We start from the raw sequence: 20815 nt of genomic DNA, 5'->3' as shown, positions 1-20815 counted from the left end.
TCATCAAGTGCTTTCCTTACAACATGCCTGTGACGCAGGGAATGTAAGTGGTATTATTCTCATTTCACAGATGAGAAACCTGGGGCTTGGAGAAAGAAATCTAATTGACTTACTCAAGGCCCCACTAGAACCAGTCTTCTGAAGCTCAGTTGTATTTGTTTCCTATCTACTACACAACACTGCTCCCCAGAGGCTCTGGTATTCAGAGGACCCTGTCTTGTTAGATATGGGTCAAACATCCAGCTGAGTATTCTAAAACTCTGACAGTGACACCAAGGGTTGTGAATAACTTTTAATGTCAATAAGTACTGAGATTTTACCCCCTCCTCCTCCATATAAATATATATGTATTATATATATTTTAAAACTTTGTCATCATTTGTTATCAGAAATGTCCCTCCCCCCCAATTTTATAATATTCTTCTTTCTGAAGGGGCAGAGTCTTTTGCTGGTATATATACAAACAGTAAGCAGATCCCCATTTCTTTCTATTAATAAAGACAGAAGTTTAAAAATAAGATTGTAAAACTTATAGGTTAAGATTATTAAATAGTAACATAGCTACTAAGGGGCTTGAAGGCAGAGGTGGGGGGGAGTTGGTTTGTTTTTTAGTGTTTGTATTTTAAATAAGTTCTTACAACACGGTAATGTTCTGTTACATTCATGTGCCATAATGTATTTAGCCATTCCTCAATCAGCGGATGTCTCCTTTGTTTCTCATTCTCAGCTGTCACCTAAAGTGCAGATAGGAATTCTTTGGTATGTACGGGAACTTTCTTCTTATTAATGGCTTCCTTGTGGTATAAACTCAGGATTGGAGTCTGATTCAAAGAACATGGACATTCTAGTCACTTTATTTACATAATTCCAAATTGCTTTACAAAAAAGTTGTATCATTCACAACTCCTCCAACTGTTGCCATTTTGGGGGTTATTTTTTGCCAGTTTGCATGTATGAGGTGAACTAGTGACTTCTTTAGGCAACTTCAGGAAAGATTGTAGGGAACAGAATACTCTTTGCAATGCTTAAGCACATGAGTTGCATATTTGCAAATAAAGACAGCTTAAACATTCTATCCTATTTGGATAGACCAAATCTGGTCTTTTTTATTTTGTGCTGATATTATTGCATTGGCTTATAAAGAGGAATTTTTTGAAATACACATTAGAAAGTTCTACATGTCAAACATAAAGGAGATATAATATTTCGGCATTCTTTTAAAGAAGGAAGACCATTATATGAACAGAAGTAGGTGTTACTACTCCCTTTGTAATCAACTACACGTTTGAGACCCTGGGGGAAAAGAATGAAAATGACCATATCTAGTAGTAAGTATTCCAGGGACAGATAGTAGGAGATATAGCATGTAAATGAATAATCCTAATACCAGGTAGAATGTGGTAGGGGCAAAAGAAAGGCAGGGATTAAATGCTCTTGAAAGATTTGAAATGAGAGAGATCATTAAATTTTGGGGTAGAGGATGAAAATTAGGCAAGTCTTGTGGAGGAAGGCTATCCATGTTCTGGTCCTTGAAAGAAAATGATGAGAGGGAGAGTGTGCATTCCAGGCTTGGGAGGTTGTCTACACCAATGCACAGAGATAGTAGGATGAGACTTGAAGATACGAGGAATAATGTGAAATAAATCTGTAAAGGTCATATTTCACTATTATGATTATCATTCTGTAGTAGTGTAATCTACAAACACACTAGTGTTTAAAACCCTGTTATTGAGGAAGCTTGTTACGGTGGAAAGACTAGTGAGTTTAGAGTCAAAGGAACCTTGGTTTAATTCCCAGCACTACTACATACTGTTGTTACACTGGGCAAATCATTTCATCTCCCTGGGGTTTAGTTTCTTTATCTGTAAAATGAAGGAGTTAGATGTGACCTCTGATTTCTCTTTAGGTCCCAAATCTATGATCTTATTAATCCCCCTTTTTTTTTTTCACTTTTGGGAGTGGCTTATTCTTTTGTCTGGTTATGTTTATATTCCCAGCACTACTATTAAGATGTCTTCTGGTTTTGGTTAGAATTGTCTGGGAAACCTATGAAGATTCTTTCTTACTCTGTGATAATGGTTCTCTTTCAAAGGCATCCCAGGTCACAGGTACATCACCTTTTCTCAGAGGTGAATAATCCAAAAATTCTTTTTATTTGTTGTATAAATAACTAGATAGTCAGTAGGCAGCTCTGTGACGTAGTGGGTAGAACATTGAACTTGGAATCAGGACAACCTGGAGTTCAAATTCTACATCAAATATTTACTAAAAGTATGATGCTGGGCAAGTCACTTAACTTTTGTCAGCTTCAGTTTTCTCATCTGTAAAATGAGGATAATGATAATAATACCTCAAGAGTTGTTGTGAGGATCAAATGAGATAACATTATGTTCTTTGCAAACCTTAAGGTGCTATAGAAATGCTGTTGTATTAATACTATTATTATCATCATCATTAATGCTTTGAAAGTACTTGAACTCAGTTGGTCTGAAAAAGAGGGAGACAGTTATTCTTGGCCCTCAAGCGTAATTGCCTTCCTATTGAGGAATAACTGCAGTTGTGCTATGACACGGTAATTTCCCAGTGCTTTTTTTATTTTATATTTAGAAACATTCTCTGTTCCCTCCTCCCCTTTCTCTTTCTATGGAACAATTGTGCAACCTTTTTTCTTGCTGGCACCGTAATAGCAGGATTTCTGTATTTAGTCTTTGGAAGAATAACTCCTGTGGGGCTGGTACCCTTCTAATTTTGTGCTTCTGATCATTTTCTTCTTTAGGCTTTTGACTAAAGCACTCAATTCTGATGTCTCCTGTCCTTTCTTTAGAACTGAGCATGCAGAATCCAGAGGGTGGATCAGATTCAGCGACCTCTGTGGCACTACGTACGTCAGCATCTGCTCAAGCCCCAGTTGTTCAGCCTGTGGCAGCCTCCCAGCAGGTAACATAACCACATCTGTGTTCAACTTCAAAAGTGAAACCACAGCTGATTTGGGCTCATTTGTTTTTATTCTTTAAGTACTTAAAATTTTTTGAACAATAGAAAAGTATCTAAATTTTTCTGAATTGACTTATGCTTGTTTTGTATATACATGGGCCATTATTTTCCTTTCCTCATCCCCTCCAAATGTATAAATCTAGTTTATACAAAGAGTGCTCTTAGCAAGAGAATGCAAACTAGAGTTGAAATGAAGAGAACAACTATGAAAAAATGAATAATTTGAAGGAAAAAAAAGTTATATAAAGAGTTTCAGAGTAAATATATTTTATCAGTCAGTAACCATTTAATAAGAACCTACGTAATATGCTTAAACCTGGGGACACATAATAATCTCTTCCCTTCAGGAGCTCACAATCTATGGGAGAGATAACATGCAAATAACTACATACAAACAAGCTCTAAACAGGATAAACAGGAGATAATCAGCAGAAGGAAGGCCCTAGTATTAAGGGAGATTGAGAAAGGCTTCCTGTAGAAGGTGAGATTTCAGTGGGGATTTGAAGAAAGCCAAGAAGCAGAGATGAGGAAGGAAAACATTCCAGGCACACAGAAAAGCCAGTGAAAATTTTATATGATTATTTTTCATGATTAACATATAAGTTTTTCCTTCCAAAGAGATATTATTTTAAGAAGTCAGCTCATAATATTTAGGACAATGCAATGGTTTAAATCACTGAAATAGCTATAATTTTGTTTTCATTATACTACATTACCTTACTCTATAATTATTTGATTATTAGAATAAAAAGGGAAAATGCTAAATGAAAGTAGTAGTAATTAGAAGTAGTAGTAGTAGAAGTAGTAGTAATTAGAAGTAATTTTCCAGAAGCTGAATTATAAGAACAATTCAACCTCCTTTGTCATTTTTATGCTTTTTATTCAGTTACAAATGGAACAAAATCTTTAGAAATTATTGTTCTGAAATTGAAAATGACAAAATTGAAAAGGGAGTTTGATAGGAGAAATTCCAAATAAAGAACCACTTTGAGATTATGGCAAGAATTAAAATAAACATTAAGCTTGTTTTACATCAGGCTTGCACAACATATGGCCTATGGCCTGCCAAAGGATTTTGGGCAACCCTTGAAAAATGTAGGGCTGCCACCATACACTCTCCTGTTTGTCTCATGACCCACTGCAACCAGCCATCATTATTCTGTAGTCTAACCTATCTGCAGCCTGAAGAAGTTTAGCTTGTTTTGACTTTGGCCCCTACCTACTGCCAAGTTGTGCAGATCTGTTTTACATACTTGAGTCATTTAGGAATGTAAGATGATGAATTAGGACTGTATGACAATAGAAGCTCAGCTAGGGAAGGATCAGGCATACTCTTCCTGTGATGTAACAGGGTCAGTTACCTAAGATTGTTGTGTTGTGTATGCAGAAAAGAGTTGCTGTTCAGTTGTTTTCAGTCAAGTCTGACTCTTCATGGACCTTTTTGGGATTTTCTTGGCAAAGAAACTGGAGTGCTTAGCCATTTCCATCTCCAGTTCTCTTTACAGATGAGGAAACTGAGGCAGGGTTAAGTGACTTGCCCAAGGTCACAGAGCTAGTAAGTAAACTTAGATCTTCCTGACTTTGGGCCTGGCACTCTATCCACTATGTCACCAAGCTGCCCAATAGCAGCAGGGAAGGATCATACATACTCTTTTGGTGACATAGCCAGGTCAGCTACCTAAGCTTGTTCTGTTGTATGTGAAAAAAGGAGATGAGACCTTAAAAATGTCCCTTGACCTCAAAATCCAGGTAAAAATAAGACATGCCAAATTTAAAATGTTTGTGCATTTCTGCTTTTAATTTCTTTTAAAGTATAAGAAGCATGAACTTATTTTAAGTAGGGCAAGCATTTCTCTATAACTATAAGTTGCAGAAAAGATATAGGTCTGCATTGGTAGAGTGAGTCTGTTCACCCCAGAGTTCCCTATATCAATGGACGCATAAGTCTTAACCCCTTTCCCTGTCTCTATGGGGAGCCAAATATTTGAGGAGCTATCATGTGGAAAAGAGATTCGATTTTTTTTCTTCTAGTATAGAACTAGGAACAAATAAAAAGAAATGAAAGCAAAGAGGCAAATTTAAGTTTAATGGAAGGATAAACTTCCCAGCAAATGAGCTGTGTGTAGTAGCATCCTCTTCCCTGGAGGTCTTCCACTCTCAGTGGTCTCTGGAGTATATTGTAGAGGGGTTCCTTATGTAAGTATGATGCAAGTACGATTCTGTGATTTAGTAAAAAGACTGGTATATTCTCAGAAGACATAGGTTCTAGACCTGGGACAGCTGGTGGCACAGTGGATAGAGGACAGGGCCTGGAATCAGGAAGGTGAGTTCAAATCTGGTCTTAGGCACGTACTGATTATATAATCCTGGACAAGTCTGCTTCCTCAACTGTAAAACAGGGATAATAATAACACTTATCTTACGGTGTTGTTTGTTGTGAGGATCAAACGAGGAAATATTTGTTTAAAAAAAAAACTCAGCATAATACCTGGCACATAGTAGGTGCAGTATGAATGCTTATTCTTTTCCGTTCCCTCCTAGTGTGAGCTCTGTCACTATACAAGCTTTGTGATTTTGTGCAAGTTATTTCAGCCTTTTGGACCTTCCTCAAATTGAAAGAATTGGGTAAATTGATCTCTAAGGTACTTTCCAGTTATACAATTCTATGTCAGTTGTATTGCCCTGTAGATCAGAGGTATCAAACCCAGGGCCCATGGGCCTACAAACCTCCCAAATATGATCCAAACCAGATTAAAATATAATTGAGAAATGTTTGGCAAAAAAAAAAAATACAGTACATAGATAATGTTATTTTGTGGTTTTTAAGTCAGTCTGCTGCAGCAGAGCTTTGTTTCTATTTGAGTTTGACATCACTGCTTTAGATTATAGTAGTGTCAGTTCATTGCTTTGTCTTGGTAGAGGGACTTGTGTAGCTCAATAAAACAAATAAGCTATGCTATGCAGGGTTACCCAAGATAGGTAGGTCATAATAGAGAGTTCTGACCAGAGGTGCTCCACTGGAGAAGGAAATGACCAACCACTCTAGTATCTTTGTCAAGAAAACCCCAATACTAAAATGATAAAAGAAATGGCATCAGAAACTCAGGTTGAAAGGTGTCCAATATGCTACTGGGAAAGAGCGGAGGACAACTCTAGGTAGCTTCAGTACCGATGAAGTGGCTGAGTCAAAGCCAAAAGTAAACTCACCTGTGGCTGTGTCTGGTGACAAAAGTAAAGTCTCATCCTATAAAGATCAGTATTGAATAGGAACCTAGAATATAAGATCTGTGAGCCAGGGTAAAGTGGATGTGGTCAAACAGGAGGTGGAAAGACTAAACATTGACATGTTGGGTGTCAGTAAACTTAAATAAATAGAAATGGGCGAATTTATTTCAGGTGATCATTATATATACTATTGTGGGCAAGAATCCTTTAAAAGAAATTTCGTCGTCCTAATAGTTAATAGAAGGGTGAGAAAAGCAGTACTGGGGTAATATCTCAAAAATGACAGAATTTTATCTGTTTGAATCCAAGATAAACTACTCAACATCACAGTAATACAAGTCTGTGCTCTAACCACTGATGCTGAAGAGGCCAAAATTGATCAGTTATATGAAGACCTACAGTATACTCTAGAAATCAGACACACACACACACACACACACACACACACACACACACACACGATGGCACAATCCTCATGGGGGATTAGAATGCTTAAGTAAGGAATCCAAAGATAATGAAAATAACAGTCACATTTGTCCTTGGGAGTACAAATGAAGCAGGGCAGAGAGTAATCGAGGCTTGTCAAGATGACTTGCTGGGGATTGCACACGCATATTGCACATCCAACAACCCAAAAAGCGACTCTTCACATGGACATCACCAGATGGTCAGTATTGAAATCAGATAGCAGCCAAAGATTAAAACAAAGACCTGGAACTGACTTTGACTCAGATCATGAGCTTCTTATTGCAAAATTCTGGCTTAGACTGAAGAAATTATCTAGGTCTGACCTAAATATCATCCTTTATGAATATGAAAGGGAAGTGATGAATAGGTTTGAGGGGTTAGATCTGGTAGGTGTAATGCCTGGTGAACCATAGACAGAGGCTCACAGTATTGTACACAAGCAGCACCAAAAACCATTCCAAAGAAAGGTGCAAGAAAGCAAAATGGTATCTGACCAGACTTTGTAAATAACTGAGGAAAGAAAGAAAATGTAAGGGAAAGGTGAAAGGGAAACCCAACCGAGCAATGCAAATAAATAGAAGAAAACAATACAATGGGAAAGAAAATTAGACATATCAAGGGCATGTTTTATGCAAAAATAGACATGATGAAAGACAAAAATGGTAAGGGCTCAACAGAATCAGAAGAGATTAAAAAGAGGTGGCAAGACTACCCCAAAGAACCATACAAGAAGGGATGAAATAAAACCCTAAAAATGGTGCTGTTGAACGGCTGCACTCGGTATGCCCGCAAAGTTGGAAGATTCAGTGGAGATCAGTTTCCATCCCAGTCCTAAAGAAGGGCTATACCAAAGAATGTTCAAAGTACCAAACAACTGTGCTCATTTCACCTGCCAGCAAAGTTATGTTTAAGATTCTGCAAGCTAGGTTTCAGCAACATGTGAACTGAGAGTTAACAAAAGTGCAGACTGGTTTTTGAAGAGACGAATCTGGACAGCACACTGATACACAGGCCCTCATGTCCTCATGCAGGGACCATTACAAGAGCCTTCTGGCTGGTGTTCCTGCCTCAAGGCTCTCCTCATTCCAGTTTACCTTCCACTCAGCTCTCAAATTTGTCTTTCCAAATTTCAGGTTCATACTTGTTACTCCTCTTTTTTTCCTTTCTTCCTCCCTTCATTTCTTCCTTCCATCTGTGACTTGCCAAGGTTCACACAGCTAGTAAGGGTCTGAGGCTGGATTTGAACTCAGTCCTCCTGACTCCAGGGTTAGTACTCTATGTATTGTGCCACCTAGCTGCCTTCATTCATCTTTTCAATAAACTCTGTTACCTCCTTGTTACCTTTAGGATCAAATATAAAATTCTCTGTTTGACTTTCAAAGCCCTTCACAACCTGGCCCTCTCTTAGGTTTCTAATCTTTTTATACCTTACTCCCCTCCAAAAACTCTGTACTCCAGTAACACTGGCTCCCTTTCAGTTCCTCACACAAAACATTCTCTTTTCCAACTCTGAGCATTTTCACTGGCTATCCCTCATGTTTGGATTTCTCTTTCCTTATCTATACCTCCTGGCTTCCCTGGCTTCCTTCCTCAACTAAGAAGGGGTATGCTGGAGGTAATGGGGAGCCCCTGAAGTTTATTCTTCTTAATCTGGGTGCCTTACCTCTAAGATTATCTCTAATTTATCCTTATGTACATAATTGTTTGCAAGGTCTCCCCCATTAAACTGGGAAGCAGAGAATTTCAAGCATGGGAATTAGGAGATGGATCCTCATGTACAAGGAACAGCAAGAAGACCAGGGCCACTGAATTGCAGAGTACATGGAGGGGAGTCAGTTGTGAACATTTATTAAGTGCCTACTAAGTGCTAAGGATACAAAGAAAGGTAAAAGATATGTCCCTGTCCTCAAGGAGTTCATAATCTAACGGGGAAGATGACACATAAAAAGAAAATAGAAACTGGGAGGATTGTGGAGGGGAGCAGTAACTCCAAATTTTGGTGAGTAATGAAGAAGTCCAGTAGGAATAAAGTAAAAGAAAACTGGAAAGGTAGGAAAGAGTCAGGTTCTGTTTGAAAGCCAAACAGAGGGTATTTTATTTGGTCCTGGAAGTAATGATGAGCCATTGGAGCTTATTACATAGGGGAGTGATGTAGTCAGATCTGCATTTTAGGAAGATCAGTTTGACATCTGAGTAGGGAATGGATTGAAATGGTGAGAGACTTGACGCAGAGAGACCAACAAGAAATCTGTTGCAATACTCCCAGTGTGAGGACCAGATCAGGCTAGTGGCAGTGTCAGAGGAGAAGAGGCTTATACAAGGAGATCTTATAAAGACAGAAATGGCAAAATTTGACCACTGATTTGATAAGAGGGAGTGAGTGTGAGTGGTTGAAGATGATGCCTAGATTGTGAGCTCAGATGAGTAGGACAAGAATGGTATCCTTGACTGTCTTAGAGAAGTTAGGAAGAGGAAAAGGTTTGGACAGAGGAAGATGACGTCAGTTTGGAGATGTTGAGTTTAAAGTATCTATGAGACATGCAATTGAGAATATGTAAAAGACAGTTGGAGATGTGAGACTAGAGTTTGGGAGAGAGGTTAGGGCTGGACATGTAGATCAGAATCATCTGCGTAGAGATGATAATTAAAACCATGGGAGTAAATATGCTCACCAAATGGAATAATATACAGGGAGAAAAGAATAGGGCTCAGGACAAAGTCTTATAGGATCCCCACTGTTAATAGGCTTGATGTGTCAACAAAAGAGACGGAAAGTGTGGTCAGACAGGGAGGAAAACCAGGACAGATTAGTGTTAGGCAAATCTAGAGAAAATAAAGTATTCTGGAGAAGAGGGTGATAACAGTATCAGAGGCTGCAGAGAGGTAAAGAAGAATGAGGACTGAGAAAAGACCATTAGATTTGGCAATTAAGATATCATTAGAAACTTTGGAGAGCAGTTGCAGTTGAATGATGAGGTCAAAAGTCAGCCTGCAGAGTATTGAGAAAAGAGTGAGGAAAGGAAGTGTGAAAGCACCTATTGTAGGAGGATTCCTCATAGGATTTGGCCACAAAAGGGAGAAGAGATGTTGAATGATAACCAGTGAGGATGAATAGACCGAATAAGAGTTGTTGGAGGACTGGGGGGAGACATGGACATGCTTGTAGGCAGTAGGGAGGTAGCCACAGACAGAGGCTGAAGATTAGTGAGAGGGCAGGAATGACACAAGCAGCACTCTGCCTGAGGAGCTGGGATGGGATAGGATCACTTGTGCAGGTAGAGGAGTTAGCCTTGGCAAGGAGAAAGACCACCTCTTCACGGAAAATGGCTCAAGAAGAGGTAGCGATAGGAAGCATCTCAGTGATATGAGATGGGGAACAAAAGGGGAGAGAGAACCCTCTGCCAATGGCCTCAACTCCATCAGTGAAATATGAGGCGAGTTTCCCAGTCTGGTGTAATCAAAGGATCACTGGGTTTGGAGTTCAAGGACTTATTTTTGTATAAGTCCTCTTCATTCTGCTTTCCAGTTGTGTGACTCTCAGCTTCTACTTCCTTGTCTATAAAATGAAAGGAGTTTGATTGAATGATTTCTGCAGGCCCCTATATTTCTAAATCTGATTCTGTGGGATGTTGTCTTTGCTTAGTCCTTCACTATGTTCTCCTGTTGCATAATCTCCTTTCATTTACTATTGTAATTGTCCATATGTGAGGGAATGAAGGCCTGCACCAGGGTAGTGTTAGTATCAGAGGAAAGAAGGAGGCATTTATGAGAGATGTTAGGAAAATGATGCAAGGTTAGAAGAAACATCATTTCTGATTGGAATAATAAAGGAATACTTTATGGAGGAGATGGTGTTTGAGCTGGTCTTGAAGAACAGAAGTTGTATTTTAAAAGCCGGAGATTAGGGAGAGAAGAGCCCCTTTCCTGAAGCTCTCTCTCTGCTTTAATCTATCTTCTCCATTTTTGTTGTTCGGTCATTTCGGTCATGGCCAACTCTTCATGACCCCATTTGGGGTTTTCTGGGCAAAGATACTGCAGTGGCTTGCCATTTTCTTCCCCTGCTCATTTTACAGATGAGGAAGCTGAGGCAAACAGGTTAAGATGATTTGCCCAGGGTCACACAGCTGAGACCGAATTTGAACTCCCAAAGATGAGTCTTCTGGACTCCAGACCTGGCACTCTATCTACTTCACCTCCTTGTTGCCCCCATCTCCCAAACAGCTGCCAAAGTGACTTTCTTAAAGTATGTTTCTCTCCTTCCTTAGTAAACTTCAGTGACTCCCTCTTACCTCTAAGATCCAATGTAAACTCTTCTGGCATTTTTAAATCCCTCACAACTTCACAAAATCACAGAATTGGAGAGTTGCAAGGGATATCAGCAGTCATCTAGTCCAACCCATACACACAAAAAACTTCATTGCTCCATATTCAAAAAGTTTAGTCTCAGCTTGAAGACCTTCAGAAGAACTAAGCCCCAAACTACCTTTCCAGCTCCAAATTATAAGCCTTCATGTACTTGACAAAGGTTTCAGCCAAATTGCCCTTCTTGCCCCTCACCCATGCCATGGCACCTCCAGTCTCTGACTTTTCACTCTCTGTCCCCCATATCTGAAATGGGCTCTTTTCTCTATGTCTAGTTTGCTTCAAGATTTAACTCAAGTACTCCCTTCTGCATGAAGCTACTCCTGATCTCTACAACTGTTAGTGCCTTTCCTTCCTGCAGATTACTTTGTATTTTGTGTTTATTTGTAAGGGGTTATTTCTCTTGATAAGAATATAAGCTTCTTGAGGACAGAAGCTGTTTCACTTCTGTCTTTATAACCTCAGTACCCCCAATCTCTAGCACAGTCCCTATTGTATCATATAGTTGGTGTTTAATAAATGCATGTTGATTCCAGGCTTAGGAAATGGCATTAACAAAGACATAGGACAGGAAAATAGTCCATTTTGGTTAGAACATAGTGTGTGTGGAAGGGAATAGTAGGAAATAATGCCAGAAAGATGTGAAAGGCATAGAAGTCAGGATAAAGTAAAGAATTAGAACTCTGTTCATCAGAGTATAGAAATTCAGTGGGGAGCCACTGAAGGATTTTGAGTTAATAAGGAACTTGGCCAAAGCAACTCTAAACTGTAGGACAACTAGGAAGAAAATTTGTTTGACAGCAATATAGAGAATGGGTTGGAGTGGGGAGAAAGTAGTAGTAAGGAGATTTGTTAGGAAGCTTTTGTTCTAGTCCTGATTTCAGAGGTGTTTGGCAGCAGGAATGTTCCTTTTAGGAGATCTATTGAAGAAGTACAGCAGGACTTGTTAACTGATTTGGATGTGGGAGGTGGAGAAGGGAGGGAAGAGCTCTAAAAAACCCAGCCACTAAAGTTTTGAGTATTGGGAACAAGGTAATGGTGTCCTTGACAGGAACAGACATTAGAAAGAATTGATTTTTAGAGAAAGATGATAAAATTCTGATTAGAATCTATTGAGTTTGAGGTGTTGCCTGGTCTGTGTGAATGTTTAAAGATGGTGATTAGTGGCTTTTAGTATTTGCAGGTGGTTTCATTACTCTAGAATATATAATCATCTTCCAATTATTTGAATTACTGGTTGGGGTGAGGCCAGGGAAATGTAATGCATTTAATCCAAAAGAGTTAGAGTCACAAAAATGATTTGTACTTGACTTGGGGTTTTGAGTGTGGGTTTGACTGACTGGGAATTTGCAGTATTCAAAATACTGAAGCCACACTGTGAGTACTAGATTTAGGATTCGTTTTACCTGTAGGTATTCTCTCCTTACTCAGCTCACCTCTCAGAGATCAAAGCAGATAGCATTCTCTTTCTAGACTGGTATATCACTTCAGGCAGATTGTTTTCCCTTCCTGCTTGAATTTGCACACTCACTTGTCTGTCTCTCCCTTCTCTCTCTCTCTCTCTCTCTTTCTCTCTCTCTGTCACTGTCTGTCTTTTTCTCTCATATAAGCCCTGGGTTTAAGGCAGGGAAATGCAGACTTCCTCACAGTTTGCAAGCTTCATTTTAAGCACACAACTTGGCAAAGGAGTTAAATGTAAAGCAGTGTTCAGCAGAAAGCCATATTTTCCTAGTATGTATAGCATTGGGATAATAGGTCCAGAGATATGGAGCTGGAAGGAGGAGAACTTAAGAGGTTGGTCCCTGGGTTCAATTTCATTTTACAGATTAAGTGACCTTTCCAGGATTAGACAGAAAGTAAGGTGACATTTGAAGCCAGGTCTTCCTGGCTCAAAGTCCAACACACAGGTATCTTTCCTGTAACTTTGATCTGGGCTTCAGCATTGAATTCTGACATTATCTAAACATTTTCTTCCCTTTATGGCACATCCCAAATTTTTTACCCAAAAGGTTGTTCTGGAAGCTACAGATAAATTTTTTTTAAATTACCATTCAGTTTCTCAGGCAGGCTTAGAGAAGAACCAAGGAAAGATGGTCTTTGCATTGTTGTTAACTTGATATACTTCATAATTCGACTGAGAATATACTCTAATACTTGAAAGATCCTTGATTTCATTAGTTGTGATACTTTCTCCTTTGATACAGTTTGCAATCCACATCTTAGTAGACAATAAAATGCCATGGCCCAAAATCATCATCTAATATCCAGTTTTATGATGCTAAGCCTTACCAAACTTAACCATACCGGTTATTGGATGACAGTCTGTCACCAGATCCATACTACTTGCAGCATTTCCATCTTGCTTAGTAACTTCCAGGAAGGAAGGTTGTTAATCATACATTAGCAGTTCCAAAGGGTACAGTGGGAAAGGTGGGCAGATCCGTGGGACACAGGGGTGGGGGCAGGGTTGAAGTATATGGAAACTAGGAATTAGGAATACTCTAAAAGCTTATTAGAACACTATTCCCCTGTACAATAAGTATTGCCCTCTCCCTCCCCAAGAGCAACTTTAAAGTAATTACTCTGTCGTTGGAAAGAGCTTTGAGATTTACTTGTAAAATGTTATATCCCGAAGAGAGAGACCTTGTCTGGGAATCAGGAAGCCTGAGTTTTATTTTCTGGTTCTTTTACTGATTTAGTGGTGTGATCACTGGGGCGAGTCATCTCTCCTCTCTGTGTCTCAGTTTGTTTATCTGTGAAACGAAGAGTCTGGTGTCTTAAATCCCTTTCAACTTTCCCTTTCTGTGATGAAATGAGCTGGACTTCTCCAGCTCACCTGATATAGCATGTACATAGACTTTGGTTAAAGCCCCAGTGGAGGGAAAACACTTCTTCCCAGTTAGAAGTAACCACCTCAATATAATAGGATACGTGTCTGGGGTAGAAGAGATCTCTAGTTTTCCCATTCTCTTTCTCACCAGCACCAGCACTCTCTTCCTCTTTTCTCTGCCTACCTTTGTTCTCATCCTTTTCATAGTCCTAAACTTAATAATAATCCAGAGAATTGTGACCAATCTATGACTCTGGTGGTGGAATCATAGACTCCCTAATGGTGACATTGAGAGGTGGAAGAAGGGGAAGAGATATTCAAAGCACGCACTGTCCCTGTTATTTAATATTATTTACAATATTGCTTGTTGTTGAATCAGAGAAGATGGTAGAGCTAGAAGGAATTTCACAGATTATCTAAGCCAATTCTTTCTTTTTAAAGATGGGGAAACAGAGGCAGGGCCATAAAGGTCAAATGGTTTGGTCAAAGTCACACAGCCAAGCCAGCCAGACCGATCATTTCTGGTAGCTTCTGCTTCTTCCATCTTTGCTGTTAAGAGATCAGCAGTATGAGATCTTGCTTCTCTTGTACAACCTTGGGATTTATTATTTGTCCTTCAGCCCAAAAGGACACCACCTTTATCTGGGCTCATGTATGGATAGTGAAGAGAATGTTAGATTCTAGTAGCATCCTGTGGGCTCTTAGCTCATATAATTGCAACAGGGAAATGGTAGTTTCTTTGAAATGGTTTCAACTTTGACCCTTCAGAGGAGATACCAGTCAGCTAATCAGAGGTTTCATCAGAGCTTTGTTGAAAGCAGTTACTCCCCACTCTCTCCGCTAGTTATAGGCCAGGGTATCTGTTCCTTTTCTGGATATATAAGTTCTCTTTTTGACTTTGTTTTCTATTGAGTTTTATATATGTGTAGACCCAGCGAATATACAGGGAGCATGTTTCTCATCCCTTCTATACATGAAAAACCTGTGACTACTTTCTCCCCTGTACATGCCAGGATAATTAAGCCATTTGTCTGAAGGAAATAGGTTTATCATAGTATTATTGTGCTCTTTACCACTGGTATCATCAGATTAGATAGTTTTAGCTTAAAACATCAGAAATTGTTATAAAGAAAATTATGATGTCCATAATATAAGTATTTAATATTCATTCCAGGTACAACCTGTTCAGCATGTCTATCCAACGCAGGTCCAATATGTGGAAGGAGGAGATACTGTCTACACTAATGGAGCCATGTAAGTGAGTCTTTTCTTTTCAAAAACACGTTGTCCATACTTTTGCATGAGATTTCTTAGTAAGTATTTATGAACATGGTGATGTTGAATAACAGTGATGGAGAAGCAAAATTAAAGCCATAGCTTGGAGAAGATGCCTCTTGTAGCTTTCATGTAGGTGCAGTGTGGCTTTGGTGGCAGCTGTTAAGACACAGCATCATACCTCATGGTGCTCTTGGTGGCATCTCAAAAAGTATTTTTATGAGATTATAATGAAGATCTATACCTGAAAGCTGGAAATACCTCCCAATCTATCTTAGCCACATTGCTACCAAACTTGTTAAAAAAATTATTGATAGCTTTTGTCTTTGTATCACCTTCTTTCCTCACTATATTCCTCCCTACCCCTACCCAGGACAGACATTCCTTCTATCAGAGACTATAAGGGAAAGAGTAAAACAACAATATTGCAAAACTCACCAATATGTCAGCTAAGTCTGACAGTCTGTGTAGTATTTCACACTCACAGGCCCCCACCAATGTAAAGAAGGAAGAGGGAGTTGCATTCTAGTGTGTCTTCTTCAGGACCTGTCTTCACCATCCTAATTATACAGTGTTCAGTTTTGATTGTTTGTTGTTCTTTCTGTTTACATTGTTGTAGTTGATGTGTATGTTGTTCTGTGTTATGTAAGCCCTCCTGTGCTTCTCAGAATTCTTATAAATTGTTTTTTACATTCAAGTGTCACATGTATTTAGGTGTGTTTCGATAGATGAGCATTAAGGAAATTTTACTAAACTTTTTTTGCAGCTGAGATTAGATAATCATTTGGTATATAAATTCTGATTCTTTTAATTAATTAACAAATTCTAATTCCTTTAACAGACGAACTGCCTATTCATACAACACTGAAGCTCAGATTTATGCCCCTAGCAGTGCTGCTTCCTACTTTGAGTCACCAGGAGGTGGAGCTCAGGTGACTACTGTGGCATCTTCTCCATCAGCCATTCCTTCTCACAGTATGGTGGGCATCACCATGGACGTTGGGGGGAGTCAGATCATCTCCAGCTCAGGAGCCTATCTCATTCATGGGGGGATGGATAACACTAGACATTCTCTGTCCCATACTTCACGTTCATCTCCAGCAACGGTATGTACTGTAGCTTGGTGGGACCAGGTATTACTGCTGAGTCACTAGAAATAATTACACTCAGGACTAGACTGCTCAATGGAGGTGATAGTGTTTTGCGTTGTTTGAAGTTGGGCTGAATTAGGAATTATGTTATTACAGGTAGACTTTATTCCCTTAAGAAATAAACCTACTTTTCTTTATTTGTAAAGCAAGTTATTACTTGCTTTAAAACTCTAACTTCCCAAATGTTTTAAGGTCTTGATTCTATTTTCCCTCCTTCTCTTTTGTGTATTTTTAAGTCTTGTTCAAAACAAAATTTTCTTACTTGCTCATGTTAACCATACTTCTAAAAAATTGTACTAATAGTGACACAGCTGGTTCAAATTCTTCTCCCTATGGAAAGATCCCAACTCTCCCTAATATACTGACAACTGGGGAGGGGGGAATGGATTCCTCCCCCCTTAATTTCCTCCTTTTTAAAACATGAGCTTACTACTGGTATTTCCTGAAGAGTAATTAACAGCCTGTTTCAAAAATTTGGCTTACTCACTTTGTATGAGTCTTCTGTTAGCCACTGCAAACAAATATGACACCTTGAAGTTGGCAAGTCAAATGGTCTTTTAGTGAACCTTTAAAATATTGTAATATGAAGGATACAGATGGCTTATGATCTCAGCCTGATATGAAATTATGAATCTAGGAATTCATACAGTGTTTCATTTCAGTTTTTTTAAAAAGTTGTTTTTGGATAACACTAATATGTCTGCTAGCTATAGTACACTCATATAAGAGAACTTAATAGTTATATGTGTCATGTGTATATAAGGATAGTTGTAAGGCATATCTTGAGGTCACCGTAGTAATGGTGAACCAACACTTTGAAAACTGTAAGGTACCCAATTCTAAAATCTGCAAGTTTTTTGTTGAAAGTCACTTGGTAGAGGTCATCCTCTAAAGCCTCCATTAGTGAAAAAATAATCATTGACCAAACTATTTGGTTAAGTGTGCATGCTGGCATTTCTAGCTTTTACAAGTAAGAATATTTTATCTTGTGGATATTAAAACTGGGATATTTTAAGGTAACTATATTCTTCATCTGTGCACACTATTTCTGAAAGCAAATGCTATCCTTCCTAAGTTAATTATTTTGCTTCTCAACATGTACTGAAACTATTCTCTCAAAATGGAAATTAACACCTTACTGCCCTTGGTAGACTCCATCCTAATTACTATTCATTCCTTATATCCCAAAAGTCACATTTGGGTATCATGTACATCAAAGACTGTCCTCCACCATAATCTCTTCAGCCCTGCTGAATCCAAAGTATAATTCTAGGTCCAGGGGTACAGGAAGAGAAAGCCATACACACTCTCTTTTCCTCTGTTCTTGCCTTAAGGGAATTTTCTGAGTCTCCCAAGGGCAGCATTTGTTGGTATAATCACAATATAATCCATGTTCTGGGTCCGCCTTTAGATTCTTGGTTAGTCAGAAGTTGATCCCTTTCCTTGTTAGCTCTGACTAACATCAGAGGTCCTCTATAGCCAAGATTATTGACCCCTATCCTAAAACTTATCTGTCTCTGCTTCCTTTGATTTTCTTTGGAAAATAATTAATAGCTGGTGACCAGGAAGCTTTCTAGTCTAAATTAAACCTTTATGAGACTTATATGTACAGTTTTTAGCATAGCACCTTAATTTTAATTTGCATCATGCATTAGAATTAGAGTACAATCTGGCACCCACAAGAATGAATGGTAACATTCACCAAATGACACTAATATTTTATGTATAAATAAAGTTATAGTGAAAACCTTAACTAGTAATAATTGATGAATATCTTTTGGTATTCCTATGAACTTTGAGAACTATGTTCATAAATTTGTGGGAAATGTATGGCTACCTGTATGTAATATTTTTGAATTTATTTCATAAGATTTTAACTGATCAAAGTTTTTAAAATCATAAAAAAAGGATTATTTTTGATGTGGCTTGAATTCTTAATCTTTACACATGACTGCCTGCTCTGTGCTTAGTCTTGGAATCTATTAGCACCATAAGGGCTGAGTTCTCTCTCTAGGATTAAATGATGAGGAGTTGTCCTGAATTTTTAAGAGGAATGGGATGCCAGGATCTGACAAATACCATTTACAGATTTTCTCCTCTCAGATGTTTTTGTGTGTGACTTTTACATTAACACTAAAAAATGAACAGTAGAAAAATGTTATTTCAGGGTACTTTCAAAGTAGTAATTCTGTAAAATACCTTTATGGTGAAGAAGTAGAGATCAGTTTATTTTAAACAATGCTTAAAATATGCCAACAATTTATGATTTCATTGGTACAGTCGCACCAATGCAAGCACACAAATCTTCTATGGCTTAGTAGGGTGTTTGAGGGTTATGCCTGAAAAAATTTAATACTCTGTAGCCAATCTGGTAAAGGAACTTCCCTGAAGTTAGGCTGGTCTGTGGACCCTGGACAGCCCACTCCTGGACTCATACCTAAACTTCCATTCCATTTTGGTAGTTTAGAATTTTCTAGAATTTCACATAGAGGTGACCTGGTCTTTGAGAAGACAAGGGTCATGTCTACTTCACAGTGAAGCATTGCAGTAGGATCTTAGTGGAGGAAACAATAATTACTTCTTTTAAAAAAAAGTTTTTAAAAAAAATAAAAAAAAAATTAAAAAAAATAAAAAAAAGTTTTAATACTTTTTCTATTTTGTATCTTCATATACTTTTTAAAAATATTTGCATACTTAGCTTTGAATAATAAAATCATGTAATCATACTTTAAGATGCACACTAGCTACCACTTCTTGAGCAGTGGCATGGCATATAGTAGATAGGGAGCTGGTTTCTGAGGCTGGAAGACTTGGGTTTCCAGTCCTGTGTCTGACACACCACTGCTTGTGGTGACCCTGGACAAATGACTGAACTTTGTAGGACTCTAGGCCACTAGAAGTATCAGATATGTGGCAGGCAGCCCACAACACTCCTGAGTGCAACCTAAACCAGATTACAACATCATTGTGAAGTATTTGATAAAATAAACACAAATAAAACATAAATGATGTTAAAATGTGGTTTCCTCAGTCAGTATGTGGCTCATAAGGATCCTTGCACATGGCTTAATGATCCTCATTTCTATTTGAGTTTGACACCTGTGGTCTAGACAGCTCTTTTAAGACTCTGAATTGCAGAGAAAATGATGCCCTGGAAGCTGGGGTGTCTTTACTGGAAAGTATCCTAGTGAAATCATAGGTTTGGCTAGCCTTTATTCTCTGTCCTCCAGTCCCCTATTTCTTCTTATAACTGAATAAATTCTAAAATGATAAAATGGAATATTTTAACTTTCTGAATATTTTTGTTTTTAAAAAAAGTACAAGGAGTGAAAAAATGCTACCATGATGATTGAGTACTATTTCAGGCTGATACTCTTTCATCACCAGTCCAAGTGCTAACTTTTTTTTTTAAGAGCAGGTAATTTTCAAATTATCTGTAGAAAGCATTCAATCAATGGAAGTATTCAACTGGATGATCACTTGTCAGGGATGCTACAGAACGTATTTACATATTTACCTGCCGTAGGGGCAGGTGTTTGGCATGGTAGATGGAGTGAAGGGTCTGGAGTCAGGAAGACTCATCTTCCTGAGTTCAAATCCAGCCTCAGATGGGCAAGTCACTTCACTCTGTTTGCCTCACTTCTTCATCTGTAAAATGAGCTGGAGTAGGAAATGGCAAACTACTCCAATGTCTCTGCCAAGAAAACCCCAGATGGAGTTATGGAGAGTCAGACACATCTGAAAAACAATTCACATATTGAGATAGATTGGCCTACAGATGGCCACTGAGGTTTCTTCCAGTTTTGAAATGAATGAAGCAGCAAACAGATTTATGGAAGGCATGTTAAGGCATTTCCCAATAAAGCTGTACTTAGCAGGCTTATTCTAACTTGTGTCCATTCTATAAGGAGGGAGTGCTTTAGGTTTGAAAATGTTGTTCTGGTTTTCTGCTTTGCATCATCAGCCTTTTGTATGAAGATGCATTTTTAGAGACCTAAAAATAGTTGTTTGAACATTTTAGGTCTCATACTTATCTTGTATAATATAAGCAAGATCCAAAACCTTAGAGAGGAGTTGAGTCCCCTCCCACAGGAGAGGAGCTCAAGCTGGAGGTGCAGGTGGCTTAAGGAGTGGGAGTCCCTTTCCTGTTTATCTTCCATATCCCATCTTCCTACGCTCTTACCCTCCTGCCTTCACATGTACATATTCCAATTCCACTTCTAAGGGATTCCAGTCTGACTGGAACATAAATTTTAAATATTATTCCCACTCAAGTTGTACTGTTAAAGACTTATTAGTCACTTGAGTGCATAGGAGTTGCCTCTGTTGGCTTAAATCATGGAGAGGCTCTCTGTTAGCCAGGCTTTTTCCTAATGTTAAGATGAGTGAGCTTCAGTTTCAACATGGAGAGAGGCACCATGGTGCAATGGAAAGTCATGGAAGTCAAAGGACCTGGGTTCAAACCCAACATCTGATGCTTCCTACTCGAGTGACCTTGGGCAAGTCATTT

At 38.6% G+C, this 20815-nt stretch overlaps 1 protein-coding gene across 6 annotated transcripts in view; it reads left to right on the top strand.

The window, feature by feature from the left end:
• RFX2 (regulatory factor X2) overlaps positions 1-20815 on the top strand; it is a 182212-nt gene that overhangs the window by 98281 nt on the left and 63116 nt on the right. For 3 of the 6 annotated variants that reach the window (XM_072601941.1, XM_072601942.1, XM_072601944.1), the window contains exons 2-4: positions 2825-2937; positions 15054-15133; positions 15996-16260. In XM_072601941.1, coding sequence (XP_072458042.1) covers positions 2833-2937; positions 15054-15133; positions 15996-16260 — 450 coding nt within the window. In that variant the 5' untranslated portion in view covers positions 2825-2832. Of the gene's footprint in view, positions 1-2787; positions 2938-15053; positions 15134-15995; positions 16261-20815 lie in introns of those variants that run through there. The other 3 variants (XM_072601945.1, XM_072601943.1, XM_072601940.1) reach the window with 2 other exon arrangements.

The sequence above is a fragment of the Notamacropus eugenii genome, chromosome 4 (assembly GCF_028372415.1).
Source record: "Notamacropus eugenii isolate mMacEug1 chromosome 4, mMacEug1.pri_v2, whole genome shotgun sequence".
Classification (NCBI taxonomy): Eukaryota; Metazoa; Chordata; class Mammalia; order Diprotodontia; family Macropodidae; genus Notamacropus; species Notamacropus eugenii.
Note: the sequence above shows the minus strand (reverse complement) of the source record. Positions and strands in the feature narration are given on the sequence as shown.